We start from the raw sequence: 18,951 nt of genomic DNA, 5'->3' as shown, positions 1-18,951 counted from the left end.
ACTCCCATGTGCGTGTCTTACTCCACATTGATCTCTAGGAAACAGTCACCTCCGCATTTCCAGCACTGTTGTATCCTTCCGTAGCGAAGATCTGTCACATTCACCAGTCGTCAGCCACAAGTTCGGAACGACCCCATGATCCAAATACCAAGAAATATGGCATGAGCAACTCACCTGATAATCATTGGCACCCAACTGCATACCCGCCGCCTCCCATGCTTCGAAGTGTGCGCCAACATCCACAGATCCGCTTGACCGTTTGCTCTGCCTGACAGAAATATACTGCTGAAATGTCTGTGTCCCATCGATCGATGGAGCATTCGTGCGAGTATTCTGGCAGAGTTGGTAAGAAGAGCCATCGATGGTCACAGAACCTTTGGGCTGAGGGGAAGAGGCGCAAGGATTATATTCTCCAACGTTCTCGAGAATGTAGTACTCGACCAGAGGGCTGCGAGTCCAGCCATAAACGGTCAGGTAAGCATTCCCGTTGTTTTGAGGGTTGAAGGTAGCATCAAACGAGATGGTTCTAGGCTAATGTCAATGATTGATCCATCAACCAATACTGTGCGCTAAGGAAAGGGATCATTACCTCGCAGATCCAGTCTGATATCCCTTGCCGCCGACGAAATTTCCATTGCCAGACCACTCGACGCTGTAGGAGCCTCCGGCGCCGTTGTTGTAGACATGGGTGCCGCTGCCATCGCTCCACCAGCTGTAGTACCAGCCATTGTTGGTTCCGGTGCCTGATGGGATGCCTTGGCGCTTGAAGAGGAGTGGAACATCGGCATCTGTGGCGTTGACCATTTCATTGGCATCAAAGGCCGAGTCTACTGGCATGGCTGAGCTACCCAGGGCAGCAAAAGCCGCGAGGACGATGCTGGAGAGAGGAGGCATTTTGTGTGACCTCAAGTCCGGTGGTTTGTGATCTGTTTGATTGTTGCGTTGTGATCCTGAAGCTGAACTCCTCACAATACAGTGTAGGCTGGCTGTTCTTATATCTCTTTGCCTCCTCTATAGTGGCTCGCGGTACGATCTGGCTCCAAACAAGACTATTTCGCGGACGAAACGCATCTGGTCGAGTCCCTTGGCCAGGACATAAGTGGTGTGGCTCTTCGATCATTGTGCAACAGCTCTCTGGGCAGTATGTGGTCGATCATCTTGACTTCATTCGGCACCCTCTCCGTTCATCGTGCTGCTTTTTGTCAGACTCGTGCGCGATAAAACCTGGGCATTTGCATGTGGTTGGCATGATGAGCTGCAATCACGCAGGAAGTGGATATAGTTGCATTCTTGGCGAACTCGGCTCTCTCTATGCCATACGGCTCGCTTGTCAGCTGAAACAACATAGGCTGAATTTGACCCACATGATGACTCTCGAAAATCTGCTTGAGTACATGTACCCTGCGGGCTCTGCTATGCTGGCGAGAGTTCATGTTCCGAGACTTGCTCCTTCGACCTGGATAGCCTTTATTATTTCAGAGATTGAGAAGTTGAAGATATTGGCATGTTAGCTTTGAACGTTGATTCATAATAATACATCGTCTAGCAGTTGCGACCACCAGTAACGCTGATCGTCTGGCCTGTCACGTAGCTGAAAAGCGGACTGCACACAGCCATGACTGCACTGGCAGCTTCAGTGGCTGTTCCGGGCCTACGCAGAGGGATGTCGGCGTGAGCCGCTGAGCCAGCAGCATCCTTTTGCTTCTGCGGAATGCCAAGGGCAACCTTCTCTCCATCCGGGGTTGTCACGAAAGCTCCCTCCTCTTTAGCTGCAGTGAGACGGGTCATGATGTGCCCGAAAGCGATGGTATTGCAGCGGACGCCGAAGTTCGGACCCCACTCCTTTGCAATGGCCTTGGTCAAACCTGTGACACCAGCCTTTGCGAATGCGTAGTTGGCTTGCCCAGCATTGCCGTGGATGCCAGAGGTGGACGAGATGTTGACGATGCTGCGTGTTTCGCCGTCCTTGACACGGAAGTATGGGGCAGCAGTTCGGATGAGCTTGAATGGAGCTGTACCGTGCAGGTTCACAATCGTGTCCCATTGCTTGTCCGTCGTCTTGTGGATCACGCCGTCCCATGTGAATCCGGCATTGTTGATGATGATGTGGATCTTTCCGCCCCCAAATTCAGCCGACTTCTTCACGAGCTCCTTGATGTAATCGTCGCTGAGGATATCGCCGGGCACGTTGATCGCTCGTCCGCCGCTCTTGTTGATCGCATCGGCTACTGCTTGTCCCTTCTCTGCCATACTCGTCAGCTCTACCATCATATGCCTGGACCTTCGAAGTACGAACTGCCGTCAATGTCTGAAACGACAACATTTGCTCCCTCGTTTGCAAAGAGTCTCGCGGCTTCAGCACCAATACCTTGGCCAGATCCTGTGATGATTGCGGTCCTGGAGTAGCGTCAGACTCTGTTCAGACGGAAACATTCAGGCAATGCCTTCGACCATCTACACTTACTGTCCCTTAAACATTCCACTAGGGTAGTTAAGTTGAGGTGCCATTTTTGCTGTCTATTGTCGAGGTGTATGCGTAGAGGTTGAAGTAAGAGACAGAGTGGGAAATTGTCTTACCGGCAAAGGCTACATATTCTACACGCACTCGGTACAGCTCGTCTCGCATGGGTTGACAGCTGCAGAACAACCTCGGTCGTCGGTGATGACGGAAATGTCAAGAGCGACGTCCGAGCTTACCATCGATGCCTTGCAAAGTCAGGCGCCCAGGAAGTTCTTGGCGATCTGCTTACCTTCAGCTGAGCTGACATTCGTCCTCGACGCGTTTCCCACTTTAGCCATGGCTCCTTTGATGAACGACGATGGGCCGTCTAACGAGCCAGCAACTTCTTCAGCGAAGCCGCGGCTTCTCATAATCGGTGCAGGCAGCCGAGGAAATGGCTACGCCAGAGCAGTCGTCGACTCCGGCCTGGGTGTCGTGGCGGCGGTAGCTGAGCCAGTTGAGTTCAAACGGAAACTCCTCGGATCACGGTTCATTTGGCCTGGTGCGGATGCCACGCCGGAGCAAGAGTTCGCTGGCTGGAAACAGTACATCAAGTACGAGCTACAGCGACGGAAGGACGAGGCCGCTGGCGTTCCTGTACCTCCAGGTGTTGATGGAGTCTTCATCTGTGTCCACGATGAGCATCATATCGAAGTCTTGACAGCGGTTGCCCCTCTCGGTCTGCACATTATGGCTGAGAAGCCGCTGGCAACTACCTTGGCGGACTGTCTGAAGATTGAAAGATCGATTTGCGCTGCAGAGGAACGCATTTTCGCAATTGGCCATGTGCTGCGATACAGCCCGCACAACATGCTCCTCCGCCATCTTGTTCGTGAAAAGCGGATCATTGGCGATATCTTGTCAATCGAACACACGGAGCCTGTTGGTTGGTGGCACTTCAGTCACTCGTACGTTCGTGGCCATTGGCGGAAAGAGTCTACAACCGCGCCCAGCTTATTGACGAAAAGCTGTCATGACATTGATTTCATTCTGTGGATGCTGTGTTCACCCCTCCCGAACAGCGCAGATTCGACTCATCTTCCAGCTCGATTGAGCTCGTCTGGCTCGCTAAAGCAGTACAGGCGTTCACAGAAGCCAAAAGAGGCCGGCGAAGCTACGAACTGTGTCTCGTGCCCAATTCGAGATACGTGCAAATACTCTGCTGTTCGAATCTATCACGATAGACACCTTGCTAAAGGCAATGCGAAGTGGCCTGTAGAAATTGCTAATCCAGAAGTTGAACATATACTCACGACGAAAGGCGCCGAGAGCGCAAAGCAAGCTCTCTTGGAAACCCTCAGAGAAGACTACGATGCGAAAACCACACCTGTTGCAGACATTGAAGGCAGGTCCTGGTACGGCAGGTGCGTTTGGGAGAGTGATAACGATGTTTGCGATGATCAGTATGTGACAATCGAATGGGATGACCACTCACCTGGTCTAGGAGCCAAGACAGCCTCTTTCCACATGATTGCTCAGACTCTGGCTCAATGCGAACGCAGAGGACGGATTTACGGCACGTCTGGAGAGATCGCGTATGACAGCAAAAGCATCACAGTGCACGACTTCACGAATGATACGACAGAATCGTACAATCCAGAAGTGCCGAAGAATTCGCACCATGGAGGCGGAGATGACGGCCTGACACAGCAGTTCTTGAAGGCCATCATCGCGACTAATAGCGGATCGATGAGCGTCGCAGCAGCCCAGGTGGAGCACCTTGGCTGTACGATGGAAGAAATCATACGTTCGCACGCGGCCGTTTTCGCGGCGGAAGAGGCGCGGAGAGAGCGTACAGTCGTCGATTGGCAGCAGTGGTGGCAGCGGAACGTGTCGGGTACAGCAACCAGTCGTGCTTCTTGAGCCCGGATACGGCGTGCTCTCTCCTCACAGGCAGGCATCGATCAGCGTACGGCATTGACGGAGTTGGCACCGACCACATATGACATAAGTTGACCTCACTCGGATCCTGGCACAGGCTAGCCGCTTTGGCACAGGCGCGGTGCTGCCGCGTGTGCCTTTCTCAACATCACTTCGACTCAGTCACAGCACTACATAGTGCTCTCGCATGCACTGAATCAGTAGGGGAATCGGATGCGAATCTTCGGTCCACCAATTCTCCTTCACATCCGCATGGGCATCCTGCGGAACAGAACCGCAATGCTTGGGATGGAAAAAATTCTTAGTAACGTGTTCCACAGATATGATCTCATAGTCAACTTCACGTCGTCAGCTCATGTTTTGCAACACGAAGTCGGCTGCAAACACTTCCCTGGCAAAATCTTTGACGTCGAACTTTGTTGTGCAGTCGGCCTGAAGAATACCTGGTCCGCACACATGTGACCAGCACTCTCCTCGAATGCGACGTGTTGGGAACAACCATGTCACATATTGCTGCAATAACGGAATCGTTGAAAGCATCCAACAACAGCACCGAAATAGTAGGACTGTAGGCATCGAAGACTGGCGCGTTGGGGTAGCGCGGTTCTTCACCAGCCGGGCTTGCGCCATTTGTATCAATTTCTTGCCTCTTTTGTCGGGAATGATGTGTTCCTGCGCTAGACTGACACTCGTCACAAGGATCGCCTGCAAGGTACAGAACCACACAGCTCAACTCAATTGGCTCTCTGGCCTTCATTCCAGGCGCCGCCCTCGAGCTGGCAAAAAGAACGTGGAGAAACCTCAGCGATGCTCAAAGAAACGCCCGATTCCCCTGATGCAACTCCTGCTACAGGAGCAGATGCATGATCCAAGTGCTTGCGTGTCTCATGGACTTCGATGGTTCCTGTGTGGTCTTTCCGGTCTCCCTCGATAGGCGGGTCATGAAGATGTCACTCAGGTAACGCATCATTAATCAAGGACGTTGTCTTGGGTGCTAGCTCTCTGTGGCTCGTCCATATAAACAGGTCATCTAGGTGCCCAAAAGGATCGAGCATCTCATCCTCTTTGGACTTCCATCGCCCGTCCATCGTTCTCTCAAGATTGTTTTAATCATTAATTGTTTTTCGCTTTTATAATGACCACATTCCTCCTCACAGCCGGCCTCGTGGCTGGTGCAGCTGGCGCAGTCCTTCCTCGACAGGACAACGGCCAGTGCCAGTTCCAGCTCACAGCTGCAGGCGGCGCCTCTGGTACAGTCGGACAGCTTGATGATGGACAGAACCGCATTGGTGGCAGCTTCCAAGCTGCGACCTACTCTCTTGAAGATGGGGCTATAAAGGACTCCAACAACAGAGGCTGTATCCTGACTCCTCCAACATCTCAGTTCCAGTGTGACGAGGGCGCCACGCCAACTCCGGGGTTTTCGATCAGTCAAGGAGGCGAAGTGCAGTTCAATGGCGACACTAAGTTCTTCGCTTGCGGCGCTACGACCGAAGACAAGGAATGGAACATTTACACCACTCCAGTCGAGGGCCAGGAAGACTGTGTTGAGATCACGTTGAGTACCGGCGGACAATGCAGTGGCTCTGACAATGATGGCGCTGCTTCTACCGGCGTAGCATCATCGGCCGCGACAGCTGCCACGACAAAGGTCGAGTCTACGCCTGTGGTGCCTGTCGTGTCAACTTCGGCCGGCCAGCCATCTGCTCCTGCATACGGTGCACCTTCATCCGCCCCGGCATATGGTGCTCCATCATCCGCCCCGGCATACGGTGCTCCCTCTTCTGTGGCCTCACAACAGATCTCTGCATCAAAAGAGACCGTTCCAGCTTCGATCGAAAGTCCTCCAGCATACCCAGTGGATACCCAGCCGGCTTCAAAGCAGACACAGACAGCATCAGTAGAGACACCCCCGGCATACCCAGTGCCACACAACACTGCGCCTCCAGCACAGCCATCGACCGTTGCGGAGGACAAGCCATCCACTTTGATCCAGAAGACTACTGTTAAAGAGTCTGTTCCGGCACACACGCCGGTGGCTTCAAGCAAAAAAGAGACCAAGACCGTGGAGGGCTCCTTCCCAGCATACACGCCAGTGAAGCCAGGCAAGGAGACCAAGACGGTGGAGACCACTGTCAAGCAGTCTGCGCCCGCATACATCCCAGTGACATCAGGCAAGCAGGAGACCCAAACAGTTGAGACCACTGTCAAGACGTCCATTCCTGCCTACACTCCAATTGCCTCTACCAAGCAAGAGACCAAGACTGTCGAGTCCACTGTGAAGCAGACAACTCCAGTTCAGAGTGCGCCAGCTCAGTACCCCACTACCGGAGAGCAACCAGCCGAGAGCACCTACGTCCAAAGCGCCCAGGCTCAAAGCACACCAGCTCAAACCGCTCCAGCTGAGACTCAAGCAGCCCCATCAAACACGCAGCCCTCCACCAGCGGAGGCAGTGCATGCGCAGCCGATCTGTCTGGTGCCTACGAAACCCCACACCTCATCATCCCGATCTCGTCGGAAGAAAGCTCCAAGGCTTTCGGAACACAATATAACGCTACCATCTCATCTTCCAAATCTACAATTTTCAGCTTCGACATCCCAGCTGATTACTCCGAGAAGACATGCTCTGTTGTCTTCCTCTTCCCTAAGCAAGAAGACCTTGAGACATCCGCCTTCACATTCAATGGTCAGGGAAGCATCAACTTCTCCGAGCTGAGTGCTGGTGTGACCGAGAAGACGAGCAAAGACACAGCCCCAAGCAAGAAGCAGAACTTGGGCAGGGTGAAGAACGTTCAGCCTGGCCAGGAGGGACGTGTCATCTCTACCGGCAAGTGCGAGGCTGGCAAGACGATTGCAGTTCAGGCTGAGGGCGAGGGTGGACTTGAGTTGGAGTTCTTCCAGGACTGGAACCCTTCGCCAATCGGTGTCTACATCACAGCTTGCTAAATCATGAGAGTTTGACGTGGTGTAAGCAGATTTAATCTGCTCGATACGAGCGGCATAAGGCTCGATCGAACCATGAAAGAGGAACAAATGCTAGGATATGGAACTTCGAGAATGACACATGTTCATGTGAAACATGTTTATAACAATTTGGTGGAATAGTATTGCTCGTTTCGAGCTGTGACGATCGTTTATGAATTTCCTGCATACAGACAGATTGCAGTATAATAAAGATGCCTTTACAGCAACTCGATCTCTCCCGAAGTTTCGACCTTTCTGATGTCCATTTGCGTAAATCTCTGCTTTGTTGACTGGTCACTACAGGCACGCTCAACTTTTCTCTTCGAAGCATGATCAGAGCACCGGTGGGAGATCTCGCGAGCGCGTCATGTGGAGCTGCGAGATTGATGGCTGTTCCGAACTTCAGCTCATCTTCTGACTTTTGTCCAACATCTTGATTCGACAAATCGTCCGTGCGTTTGGACGGGACAATCTTCCGCCGCCTCGTACGTCTATCCAACATCTGGTGTTCCTCCCGCTAACGGAGAGCGGTCAAGATCTGCGTATGAAGGAAGCAGTGCCGGTGTAGTCTTGGCAAAGCAAAGTTGGGTTCAGGCGAGGCATTATATTCGGAGATTCATCCTTTTCGTAAGATCGGAGTCTATTTCATCCGCCATATGCCATTCCTTCCATGATCTCATGAGCGTCGCCTTCCTCAATGTAGGCTGGATCGTCCATGAACTCGCCAAACATCCAGAGTGTGCCGCTGAACAGAGCTTGTATGAGCCAGAGAAGATTGTCTTCGGAGAGACCGGTCAGATAGAGAAGATCTTGTTCCGTGATGAGAGTTGAGGTTGGCATGGCTTGCTGTTGACTTTGTGCCTTGCATAGCAGTGCATGCTTCCGTGGTCGGGAGACGACGGGAAGGAAGTAAACAAAATGAGTAAGCGGTATAGTGGTGGGATCGGCCCCTTCACTCCGCCACGACACCACTTCTGCAAGAGAAATTTAGCACAATCTAGGGCTAGCGACTAGAAGACAATACCGTTAATGGCGCTTTCCACGGTTGATGAATTTTCCGAATCCATGTCGACCTCATCTCTCAGCCCGGACTAGCATGACAAACTGCATCAGCCGCAGAGGATCAACCGCCACTGACGAAGGCCTGCGATTAATTGGTTCGGGGAGCATATCATCATCACCACAAATTTTGGTAACATCCATCGCTGAAGTCTTTTGCACAATGGAATAGCAATTCGCGTTGACCACATACCACCAACACCGCTACTATTCGCCGCCAGATCGACGTGAGAGCCAGGATGTGGCCAATGCAGCATACCAACATGGCCAATGGCAAGTTATAACCGTAAGTCGGGGATGATACTAAAGTGCAACTGCTATACAGGGGTGGCGTATGTGGCGAGGATGTGCTCCTCAGAGACCGCTTATGTGACCGGACTGTCCTGAGGACCAGAATATGAAAAGATCATCTCATGGGCTCCTACGGACAAGATCCAATTGGTCCTGATGAAATCATACCAACACCATGAAGGGACGGAGAGGCCATTGTGTCGAGCAGATCCGGCGGCATGATGGAGCGCATGAAGGAAATCGCGCATGGGCAGCCTGACAGCAATTGCATATATAAGTCCTGGTTCAAACCCGATGAAAGGACCCCATCAGCATCAACACAACATCATCTCCAACAGCAGAACAGCAAGATATCAACGACCTTCCACAAAAGATTCTTCGAAACAAAACACTTTTCGAGTACGCATCATCAGACACCCGTGTCTCTGCACTCAAATCATATCATCTTCTGACCACTCAGCAGCAAAATGCATTTCAGCACCATCTCCATCATCGCCGCTTTGGCCACCACTATCTCTGCTCAATGCTCCTGCGCCAGGAACAATGATGCTGGGCGTTGGGTTGACTCCCGGTACTCACCAGCCGATGCTGTCGACACCCTCACGGCCTCAGGACAATGTATTAAAGCAGAGACGCAAGGAAACATCTGCGTCAACGGAGATGCGAGCAAATTCGGATGCTTGAGGCAGTTCGCTCGTCAGGAGCAGAGCTACCACGGTGACTGGTTCTTGTGGACTGCGATTCAGTGCGAGGGTCTGGACTTGACTTTTACAGCTTAGATTGATTGGACAGTAGAGACATGGAGAGAGGATTGAGAAAAAAAGGGTGGAGGTGAAGAAAGGGTGAGATGATGGAGTAGTCGATGTGTACATTCGTTGAGGTAGAAAAATACTGGTGTTCCATGGGACGCCACGGCAACCTATTACTACATTCTTTCAGTTTCCAGTATGTTAACTCGATAGAGTGGGAGCAGTGCAAATGCTAGTCACGCGACATCGATCAGGCTGTTTACTCAAGACAAAGTCTTTGATTACAAAGAATCAATGAGACACCATTCACTCGACCATTCACTAGTCGCGAACTTTGTTCCAACTTTATTAGATGTTCTCTACACCTATCATGACGCCCTTCACCTCAAGTAGTAGGACCAGTCAAAATGGCAGATCTCAACACCAACATCAATCAGACAATGGTGGTCTCCACACGATCCGCTGTCTTTGGTGAGACGGCCGAAAACTACTGGAAGCTAGTTGCACCGAAAAGCGGCGCAGAGGCAAGACGCAACCTGGACTCGAAGGGCATATCATACAAAAAGACTTCTTCAATCGGCAGGTTATATGAGTTGTCCTACCGTGTACAACGAGGACTGCTGGTATTCGACAAGTACTCCTTTACGGAGCTCGAGCGCATTTGTGTCCGAAAGCATTACAAACTACCCGACAATCTCGCAAAAGGCAAAATTGCTGCTCGAAAAGAGTTGGCACAGTACCTGGAAGCTCATGATACCTACAACACGTTCGACAAATTTCTTGATTTGCCGGCAGAGCTTCGAGTCATGATTTACAAATTCCATCTTCAAGACCTCGAGGCCACTGCAGAGAACCCGGAGCATCTCTGGGCCCAGCCACCAATCACCAAAGTCAACAAATTGATCAGAGCAGAGAGCCTGAACCTTTTCCACAACACCTGCAACTTCACATTGAAGTTTCAGCAGACCTGGAATACCATGTACGAACCGAGCTTGACCAACTCCCTCAACGAATGGTGCCGCCTGGACCAGCGTTTCCTTATGATGGCTCGAATCTACCCAATTCGACACTTGCGCATCTTCGGACAGATGTGGGTGATAACATCGCAACTTTCGAATTGGCTTATTGTGATTGATGCACAGACGAAGGTCATTCGCCTAGACCCCGTGGAGTCTATGTATCATCCTTTGCTCTGGGGTGACGAGGGTTTCGAGGTTGTTCGGTCGGGGTTGGAGAGGCGTGTGAAGAAGCTCATTGAAGAGTGTCGGGACGAGAGGGGTAGTATTCTGCTGACGAGTGGGGTCAGAGATGGGATTCTGCGTCTTTACAACAATGTATGAGAGATGGGAGATGGGGGTCGCGGGCGAGGATGAGTAATGACATATTGGAGACGATGATGGGCATATTATTGAGTGCATACCTAGCTGTGACCAATGGAGAGCAGCAGTCTTGCGCTGTCAACTGCTACCAATCGAAAAATACATAGTCGTTGCTTTCTTTCGTTCTCGTAGATCGTAATGTACACCTGCATGTCAGCTTTCAGCACCATAACAGCACGCTGCATGCTGCTTTCGGCCACAAAGCGGCTCAGTCACTTCCGATAGCTTTGAAGAGTTTGCCAAAAGGGTCAAGTGTTCTCGCCGTGAATCCATCTTTGGTGGAGGCATTCTCCTCGACGAAAATGTTCAGTCTACGAGTCATGGCTTCTCGCACATCCTTCTCCGTTGCCACATTTCCGGAACGAGCACTTGCAGCCGGTGAAGACTCCCACCTGGCGCGTACAGAGGTGACGATGTTGCCCTTGGGCTGCAAGTAGATGTAGTAGTCGCAGGCTAGCCTGAATTCCCCGCCGCCGGAGACATCAAGCTTACCGACGATGTGAAGTCTGCGAATGCGTTGCATTGCTTCCCTTGAAGCCGTGCGCAGGAATCTCTCAGTCTCGTTGAATTGAAAATGTGGCACGAGTTGTACCCCGGTGGCAGGGTCAGGTATATCCCACTGAAGACCGATGGCTACGTTGAAGGTGGTGTCATCGTACCATGTGGGAAGCGACTCTGCTCTGATCATCCGGCAAGCCTTCGTCAAGGGAGGTTCTGGCAACAGCATGCCTCCGATCTCGTCACCGCGACACGAGCCTGGAATTGGCTCGCGCTCAGAAGTTCGCTCACAAATGTCTGCGAAGTGGTATTTGTAGACCTTCAATCTCAGCTCCGGCGGAAGCTCCATAAACTGGTCGAATGTCTGCCGTTTGTCCGCTTGGTTCAGAGTCTTGGCATTTGTGGACCTGGATTCCTCATGGGGTAGCCCACGGGCTTGACAGATGGTCTCCAGCTCAGCAGAGTCGTAAAAACGGTAGTCTGGGCGACCATTCTGGGCACGGAGGAAGGCATGTTCCAGCGAGACTCGGTTGTCAGAATTTCTGGGAGTGACATTCTTACTCCGGAGATAAAACTTCATGTCTCCCTCAGAGACCGATTTCGGGTCGACCAATTTCCAATAGTCCTTGGCTGGGAATGAGTTCTGGAATCTGCGTTGCGGCATGTTGGTGGTAACGTATGTACACTTATCGTCGCTGAAAGTATGTCGCAGGTGTGAAAACAACTAGTAAGGAGCTTTGTTGGCTTAGAGCGTGCTTGATCAGTGGAGTCAGGCTTCCGTCGTATGAGCAGACCAGATGAATCTGAGAGAATGTGAGACTGATTGACGGGGGGTCGTTTGTAGTATATATGAAGCAAATAGCAATTGCATGCACCTTAGTCTGGCCAACTTGACAGCCTCATTGGTAGGTTCTCAGCGTATGATCACATCTGGCCGTATGTCCTTAGTGAACCTACCAAGATCCTACTTGACGACCTGAGGCCGCCTATGTGGCCACGGTGGCGGAAGCGCGTAACGGCGGCGATACGCATTGTACCCATTAGTACGCACTTGCTTGAGCAAGATCAAGGACGTGAGAGCGCGTCTGGACTGACAACAGTGAGCAGGGAAATATACTGTGATGGATGCCTATAGCGTGGTGTGGTTGAAGTGAAGGAGACAAGGAGATGTAGGTGGGCATCGGAGGTCGGAGGTCGGAGGTTCGGGTTCGGAAACAGCTCGCTTGCCTTGCCTTTCGTCAACAGCTGTGCCTGGAGCTCGATGCATCACTAAACACTCCATCACGAACACGCACATCCCGCTCCACCATCTCCCACCACTTCACCCATCCACCGCACTCACCGCCATCTTTCAGCGCCATCCTGACCGCTCCCGTTACTTGGCGCACTTCCGCTATCACCCGCCACCATGTCGACGCTCGAGGATCTCGATGATTTGGAGCGCGATGGCAAGAAGGAGGAGAACAACGATGGCGACAAGGACAAGAAGAACGATCAGAACAAGGACGCCGACATGAAAGATGCAAGCGGCGAGCAGAAGGAGGAAGAGGAGGAGGAGATCGATGCCGAAATCCTCAACTCAAGCACACGCGACATCAAAGCCCGACGGAGGTTACTGGAGAACGACACGCGCATCATGAAATCGGAGTTCCAGCGTCTCTCACATGAGAAGCAGAGCATGCTGGACAAGATCAAAGACAACGTCGACAAGATTGACAACAACCGGCAATTACCTTATCTCGTGGGCAACGTAGTCGAGATTCTGGATCTGGACGTGGAAGCGGAGGCGAAGGAGGAGGGCGCCAACATCGATCTCGACGCTACTCGTGTCGGCAAATCGGCAGTCATCAAGACATCCACACGCCAGACTATTTTCCTTCCGCTGATAGGTTTGGTCGACCACGAGAAGCTGAAGCCGGGTGATCTTATTGGTGTTAACAAGGACTCATATCTGATTCTCGATACGCTTCCCGCTGAGTACGACAGTAGAGTCAAGGCCATGGAGGTCGATGAGAAGCCGACGGAGAAGTACACAGATGTCGGTGGTCTTGATAAGCAGATCGAAGAGTTGGTCGAGGCTGTGGTGTGGCCGATGAAGGAGGCCGAGCGCTTCAAGAAGATCGGCATCAAGGCACCCAAGGGTACGCTCGTTTTCGCCGCTTCTAATGACTTCTGACTGACACATTTGCAGGTGCGCTGATGTACGGTCCTCCCGGTACTGGCAAGACGCTTCTCGCTCGCGCTTGCGCCGCCCAAACCGAAGCTACCTTCCTCAAACTCGCCGGCCCGCAATTGGTACAAATGTTCATCGGAGATGGTGCAAAACTCGTGCGCGATTGCTTCGCTCTTGCGAAAGAGAAGGCGCCCTCAATCATCTTTATCGATGAGTTGGATGCCGTAGGAACGAAGCGTTTCGACAGTGAGAAGAGCGGCGACAGAGAAGTGCAAAGAACCATGTTGGAGCTGCTGAATCAGCTGGATGGTTTCGCATCAGACGACCGCATCAAGGTGTTGGCTGCGACGAACAGAGTTGACGTGCTGGATCCTGCGCTGCTGAGATCTGGTCGTCTAGACAGGAAGATCGAGTTCCCTCTACCGAATGAGGAGGCACGAGCACAAATTCTGCGCATCCACAGCCGAAAGATGACAGTAGACGAGGGTGTGAACTGGCCTGAGCTGTCACGAAGCACGGATGAGTTCGGTGGTGCTATGCTGAAGGCGGTTTGTGTCGAGGCTGGCATGATTGCGTTGCGCAGTGGGCACAGCAAGATTTCACATGAGCATTACGTGGACGCCATTGCGGAAGTGCAAGCAAAGAAGAAGGTATGTTCTGGACTTTTTCACCTACCTGCAAGAAGAACGTTGCTAACAAAAGCTATAGGACACTGTCAACTTCTATGCTTAAGCGCGACGCTACAAGGCACTGCGTTTCGAAGCGCGTTGATAGATCATGTATACTACTTGACACGAATCACAATCGACTTCACATCCGACCAAAGTCTACGAATCCACATCTCTAGCTTCATCGTGATCTGGCAGACTAGCGAGGACAAACGAGGTACAAAACAGACGAACTTCACAGTTTTCCATGATCCCCTGTTTGAGGTGGCGACTGCTGCCTGCATCGTTCGATAGTCGGTATTGCGCAATAATCTCAACGATCAGCCACGTTAGGCGACTGCGATAGTGTAGACACGCCGTATCTGATCTCCCCGAGGACAACCACTTCTTGTCTCATTATTGAAATACTCAATATCAGAGACGAGCGCTAATGGGGCGCCTCTACTGAATGTTGCGTTCAAGTCTACTTCCTGAGTTTTGAAAATCCTCTCTCTACTACGCTGTCAACGTTGGCCTAGTCTTTCATGTATGAGGTTTCCTCCTCGTTGCTCTCTGTACACCGGCGTATTGGTTGCCTAGTAGAATACCACCGAGGATCGTGGCAAGCTTGCCACGAGGCTGTCCTTCTCCCAGATCCCGTAGTTTGCGCTGCTTCATGCAGGTACCCAGCAGCATCCTCACACATCTGGATACTTCTCTTTGTACTTTGGATCGCTAACCTTTCTGTTTAATTCAGCTTAGATCAATGTTGTGCGAGTTGCGTGTGTAGAGGCACTTACGGGAATTCCGGAATCTCGGGGTTGGTGTATTTGACCTGCTTTCGAATGGCGTCGAAGTTACGAAAGCAAAAGTTCAGACCAAGTCGGGCGAGGTCGTGCGTCCAACTGAGCTTCCGATTGGCAAACACCAGACCCTGCTGAGTCTCTTTCAAGACAGCGCGCAGACCGTTCAGTCCATGTTCGGCGTCCTCCTTGATGGCTGCCTGGGCTTCTCCGGCTTGGCGCTTGACATCCTCGATGGTCTTACACACGCCGCGGATTTCGGCGTCGCAGTTCTTCTTAACCTTGACTCCGAGAGACTTGATTGTTTCGCGGAGATCATTGTTCTCTTTGTCTAAGATTGCCTGCTTGCTCTCCATGCGTTCCATCTTGATGTTGATGTCACGCATCTTATCTTCCATTTCTTGGGCGACAAGGCTGCGCATGGTCTCTTTCGTCTTCGTGTTCATTGTGACGGCCGCCTTCGAGTTGGCCTTGATTTCCTTGTCGAGGAGTTCCGGAGCGCGACCTTGCTGCGTCAAAGTTGAGTTGAGGTCCTCAATGGCGCGCTTCAGAGCGAAGACTTCTTCGAGGGCGAGATGTCTGTTGTCGTTGCTGGACTTGTGTCCGTGAACCCACCAGTCGCCAAAGCCACCGCCGCCCAGGCGATCGACGACAACAGACTGGAGTTTATCGAGCTTTTGAAGACTGAGGCCGTCAATGACGAGGCGGTGATCTTTTGCTGGTGTGGAGTTGGAGACGTTATCTGTCACTGCGGTGCCATCACCGTCCGGAGTCATCGCGCCGACATGTGATGTATGTAAGGTGGTAGAGGTGGACACAAGTTTTGGAACACTTTGTTTGTCTTGGTGCCTTCCGCGCGATACTAACCGAAGATTGCGCGCTGCAGCGCAAGTGAAGGACACTCAACGGTCACCACCTTCGTATCAGTTATATCGCGCCTCGCTTAACATGATAAGGAGATGAAAAGCTGAAGCGAAGCAAATCAAATCAATCACGACGTGCGATACAATCAGCTACCGTACACGGTGACTTCGTGGATTCCTACAGCCCAGTTTGCAGCTTGACCTAAATTCGACTCGTCAGTACTTTCACGTGGTTCCGATAACAAGGAACAGATCAAGCTCACCATTGACATTATTCACCACACTCTCAACATTGATGCGGATGTACCTGAACTGCTGCGTCGAGGTTGGAAAAGCTGCGCTAAAGCCGACATCAACGGCATTGGTTTGATCTGCCAAGAGCTCAAAAGTCTGCCCGTCAGTACTACCAGTGACATTGTACTTGTAGAAAGTCTCAGATCCCTGCACCAGCTTGGTCGAAAGATCGACTTGAGAGATCGCATGAGCGTTTTGTAGATCGATCTGGTACCAGAAGGGAACACCATTGGGCACGAAAACGTTCGCGGGATCATTCTGAATGCCATCATTGGCTGAGGCGATGTTGGTATTGCCCCCGCTGCTAGAGCTCGGCTTGCCATCTGAGAGGATGCGACCGGTCTGCACGCCGTAGACACCATGGCCTTTGGCGGTAACGTCATCGCTGTACTGGACTGTGCGGTAGTAGTGATAGGAGATGAAGCCTCCGGAGCCCTGTGGAAAAGAGTACTCAGCATAGATCCATAAGGCATCATAGGGGTTACACATACCTCAGAGATGGGGAGCATAAGTTGACGAGTCTGTCCACCTTTAGTGGGCCAGTTTGAGCTCCATCTGTTACTGTTCATCGCGAGCTGTCCGCTGGACAGTTGGCTGACACCACCACTCTGAGAGCCAAACGTGGCCGTATTGCCAACGTTCACAGGTGAGCTCCAGGGTCCCGCCATGTTCGAGGCAGATATGTACCTATTCAAGGTCAGTCAAACAACTCAATACAGATGCAATGCAAGTCACGTACTGTGGCTGCGAAGGAAGCCATCCGGCGGCACGCGAGGTGAAAAGGTAGTAGACCCCATTGTTCTTTGCCACAGCAGGGGCTTCACGATGTCCGCCCTTATTCACTTGGACCAGAAACTTGTCCACGGCTGTCCAGTTCGAAGTCAGCGAGTATATGTTGTTATTCGTATTGGTGTCGGTGCTGGTGACGATCCACGCCGAGTCGCCATCGTTGAAGAAATTCAAATCTCGGGAGTCATGTCCCAGTGGTCGGTACGCGCCATCAAAGGTGAAGGCTTCCGCTGTCGGGTCCTTATGCGCGACTGCGATCCAGCCGAGGCTATAATCCTGTGACTTCTCGTAATGTGCATACATCTGTAGAAGGGCAAAGCATGTCAGTAAAGCTCCAGTATCAGCTACCAGCTTACATACCACAAACTGGTTCGTGGATGGATGCTTGAGGAATGTGATGGCCTCCAATTTGCAGCCTACACGATGTCAGCCAATGATTGCAGTATGTTTCATATAACCCACTGTAATTAGCTGGAGCACAAAGTGTAACACCAGTCAAGACTGTCTTGTCGCCCGTGAAATCATATCCATTGCTCGACGTCTGTTCGACGAAGCGATTGAAACTTCCGTTCGAGTATGTTTGGTAGTTGTATCGATAGTAGACACCATTGGCTTCAAGCTTCGACTTGAGCCTCGTTGGAGATGGCTGCGTGTTATCGTGTGTACTGTAGGTGTCTTGAGCAGTGTAAGGTGCGAGTGTGGCAACACTGCTCTGGTCGACTTGGCTGTTACCATTGAGTGCCGTTACTCGGAAGGAGTGCGTAGATCCCGCGTTCAAGTCGTAGACATCATGCGTTGTTCCTGGAACAGTCGCAACTGTCTGATATCCTCCAGTGCCCTGTTGTTGCTCAACTCGATAGGTGGAAGCACCGCTGACCGCAGCCCAGGCAAGTTTTGCGTTATTCACGTTAGATCCTCCTTGGAGGGCAAAAAGCTGACCTGCAACACCAAACTCTGCCGCTACAAGGCGAGCCAGTGCTGGAAGTAGTGCCCAAAGCTTGAGCTGGGTCATGGTTGCAAGACAAGGTGATGATCGCAGAGCTGTGGTGGGAGGAACCTCTACCTTTTGCTATTCACAATAGTCGGCACTCTCGTGTCATGAATTCGAGCCCGATGTTGATCATTCCATCTACGACGGGTTCTGTTCGACGATCACTAAAATTAGTGCCGTGTTTACTGCGTACGATAGCACACGAGCATCCCGGTGCAGGGTTAGCCCTTTTCGCTGTGCTTTCATCACGTTTCAAGAAGCTGTAAGAGGAAATCGAATTAAAAGGATGAGAAAAGTTGTTTTTCCGAAGCTCCTCTGACACCAAAAATCAGCACTAGAACGTACTAGCATGCAATGAAAAGCAAAGTAGAGCCTCTTCCTGGTTGCTTTCCAGGCTCACGGTGTTCTGAATACGAGGACGGATCGGCCGGCATGCATGCGCATGATCTTCCACCTATCCGCTCGATAGCACAATAATTGCACAGTGAAGAGGCTGTGACTGAGGTTTGTCATTTGTGCGGGAAGCTTGAAAGCAGGGCCATTGTTGCAGAAGAGTTGGAGGACACGAGTTGTTGTGGACGTGTTCGACGCGACGGAAGACTCGGGTGATGTTGAAGCCTGAGGCAGCAAGTTCGGCCATTTCTCTTCTCCTTCTCCTTCTCCTTTCCCAGGCCCAGCTTCACGTACCTTCTACATGTCCGCCTCGCAAAAACGCAGGACACTGGATCAAGCGCCATCCGAAAATTGCAGCTGTCAGGTCTCTTGATCATGCCTGCAAACACCTTGAATATGATGCATCAACGCCACTGAAGCCGCAAGGAACACTACAAGATAGGCGACATGCACGAAGTTAAGGAAGTCAGAACAGGAGTGCAAACGGAGCGGAAATGTCAACTCCAGGTGTTCAAGATGCCTAAAAGCCAAAATTTCGTGTACTTGATGTGTTCCATCCTGTCACCAACCCGAAATCTGCCATGTGCCGCACCCAACACCAACACATACGATCAGCGAGAGGCTTCGCTATGAGCATCAGATCTGCTGTCGATGTGACCGACGAGAATCATGCGAG

At 51.7% G+C, this 18,951-nt stretch overlaps 11 protein-coding genes across 11 annotated transcripts; 5 read left to right on the top strand and 6 right to left on the bottom strand.

Annotated features, from left to right (window-relative positions):
* Positions 1-34: 34 nt before the first annotated feature.
* Positions 35-894, bottom strand: CKM354_000091500 (uncharacterized protein; the record flags this gene model as incomplete). The annotated part of the gene is made up of 3 exons (XM_044796022.1): positions 35-91; positions 175-526; positions 590-894. 3 exons carry the CDS (start codon positions 892-894, stop codon positions 35-37), a joined length of 714 nt encoding a protein of 237 aa, XP_044651957.1.
* Positions 895-1,542: 648 nt separating this feature from the next.
* CKM354_000091400 (uncharacterized protein) lies at positions 1,543-2,508 on the bottom strand (the record flags this gene model as incomplete). Its single annotated transcript, XM_044796021.1, has 3 exons — positions 1,543-2,243; positions 2,297-2,397; positions 2,465-2,508. The coding sequence occupies 3 exons, from the start codon at positions 2,506-2,508 to the stop codon at positions 1,543-1,545; spliced, it is 846 nt and encodes a 281-aa protein (XP_044651956.1).
* A 289-nt stretch (positions 2,509-2,797) lies between these two features.
* On the top strand, positions 2,798-4,363 carry CKM354_000091300 (uncharacterized protein; the record flags this gene model as incomplete). The annotated part of the gene is made up of 1 exon (XM_044796020.1): positions 2,798-4,363. The coding sequence occupies one exon, from the start codon at positions 2,798-2,800 to the stop codon at positions 4,361-4,363; it is 1,566 nt and encodes a 521-aa protein (XP_044651955.1).
* Positions 4,364-5,516: 1,153 nt separating this feature from the next.
* CKM354_000091200 (uncharacterized protein) lies at positions 5,517-7,328 on the top strand (the record flags this gene model as incomplete). Its single annotated transcript, XM_044796019.1, has 1 exon — positions 5,517-7,328. The coding sequence occupies one exon, from the start codon at positions 5,517-5,519 to the stop codon at positions 7,326-7,328; it is 1,812 nt and encodes a 603-aa protein (XP_044651954.1).
* A 663-nt stretch (positions 7,329-7,991) lies between these two features.
* Positions 7,992-8,413, bottom strand: CKM354_000091100 (uncharacterized protein; the record flags this gene model as incomplete). Its single annotated transcript, XM_044796018.1, has 2 exons — positions 7,992-8,320; positions 8,371-8,413. 2 exons carry the CDS (start codon positions 8,411-8,413, stop codon positions 7,992-7,994), a joined length of 372 nt encoding a protein of 123 aa, XP_044651953.1.
* A 750-nt stretch (positions 8,414-9,163) lies between these two features.
* On the top strand, positions 9,164-9,475 carry CKM354_000091000 (uncharacterized protein; the record flags this gene model as incomplete). Its single annotated transcript, XM_044796017.1, has 1 exon — positions 9,164-9,475. One exon carries the CDS (start codon positions 9,164-9,166, stop codon positions 9,473-9,475), a length of 312 nt encoding a protein of 103 aa, XP_044651952.1.
* A 377-nt stretch (positions 9,476-9,852) lies between these two features.
* CKM354_000090900 (uncharacterized protein) lies at positions 9,853-10,785 on the top strand (the record flags this gene model as incomplete). Its single annotated transcript, XM_044796016.1, has 1 exon — positions 9,853-10,785. One exon carries the CDS (start codon positions 9,853-9,855, stop codon positions 10,783-10,785), a length of 933 nt encoding a protein of 310 aa, XP_044651951.1.
* A 247-nt stretch (positions 10,786-11,032) lies between these two features.
* Positions 11,033-11,986, bottom strand: CKM354_000090800 (uncharacterized protein; the record flags this gene model as incomplete). Its single annotated transcript, XM_044796015.1, has 1 exon — positions 11,033-11,986. One exon carries the CDS (start codon positions 11,984-11,986, stop codon positions 11,033-11,035), a length of 954 nt encoding a protein of 317 aa, XP_044651950.1.
* A 744-nt stretch (positions 11,987-12,730) lies between these two features.
* CKM354_000090700 (proteasome regulatory particle base subunit RPT5) lies at positions 12,731-14,227 on the top strand (the record flags this gene model as incomplete). Its single annotated transcript, XM_044796014.1, has 3 exons — positions 12,731-13,463; positions 13,514-14,145; positions 14,204-14,227. 3 exons carry the CDS (start codon positions 12,731-12,733, stop codon positions 14,225-14,227), a joined length of 1,389 nt encoding a protein of 462 aa, XP_044651949.1.
* Positions 14,228-14,840: 613 nt separating this feature from the next.
* On the bottom strand, positions 14,841-15,721 carry CKM354_000090600 (uncharacterized protein; the record flags this gene model as incomplete). The annotated part of the gene is made up of 2 exons (XM_044796013.1): positions 14,841-14,886; positions 14,943-15,721. The coding sequence occupies 2 exons, from the start codon at positions 15,719-15,721 to the stop codon at positions 14,841-14,843; spliced, it is 825 nt and encodes a 274-aa protein (XP_044651948.1).
* A 233-nt stretch (positions 15,722-15,954) lies between these two features.
* Positions 15,955-17,903, bottom strand: CKM354_000090500 (uncharacterized protein; the record flags this gene model as incomplete). Its single annotated transcript, XM_044796012.1, has 6 exons — positions 15,955-16,010; positions 16,072-16,537; positions 16,594-16,789; positions 16,842-17,194; positions 17,252-17,307; positions 17,354-17,903. The coding sequence occupies 6 exons, from the start codon at positions 17,901-17,903 to the stop codon at positions 15,955-15,957; spliced, it is 1,677 nt and encodes a 558-aa protein (XP_044651947.1).
* Positions 17,904-18,951: the final 1,048 nt, after the last annotated feature.

This window comes from Cercospora kikuchii (genome assembly GCF_019650295.1).
Source record: "Cercospora kikuchii DNA, contig_00001, whole genome shotgun sequence".
Lineage (NCBI taxonomy): Eukaryota > Fungi > Ascomycota > Dothideomycetes > Mycosphaerellales > Mycosphaerellaceae > Cercospora > Cercospora kikuchii.
Note: the sequence above shows the minus strand (reverse complement) of the source record. Positions and strands in the feature narration are given on the sequence as shown.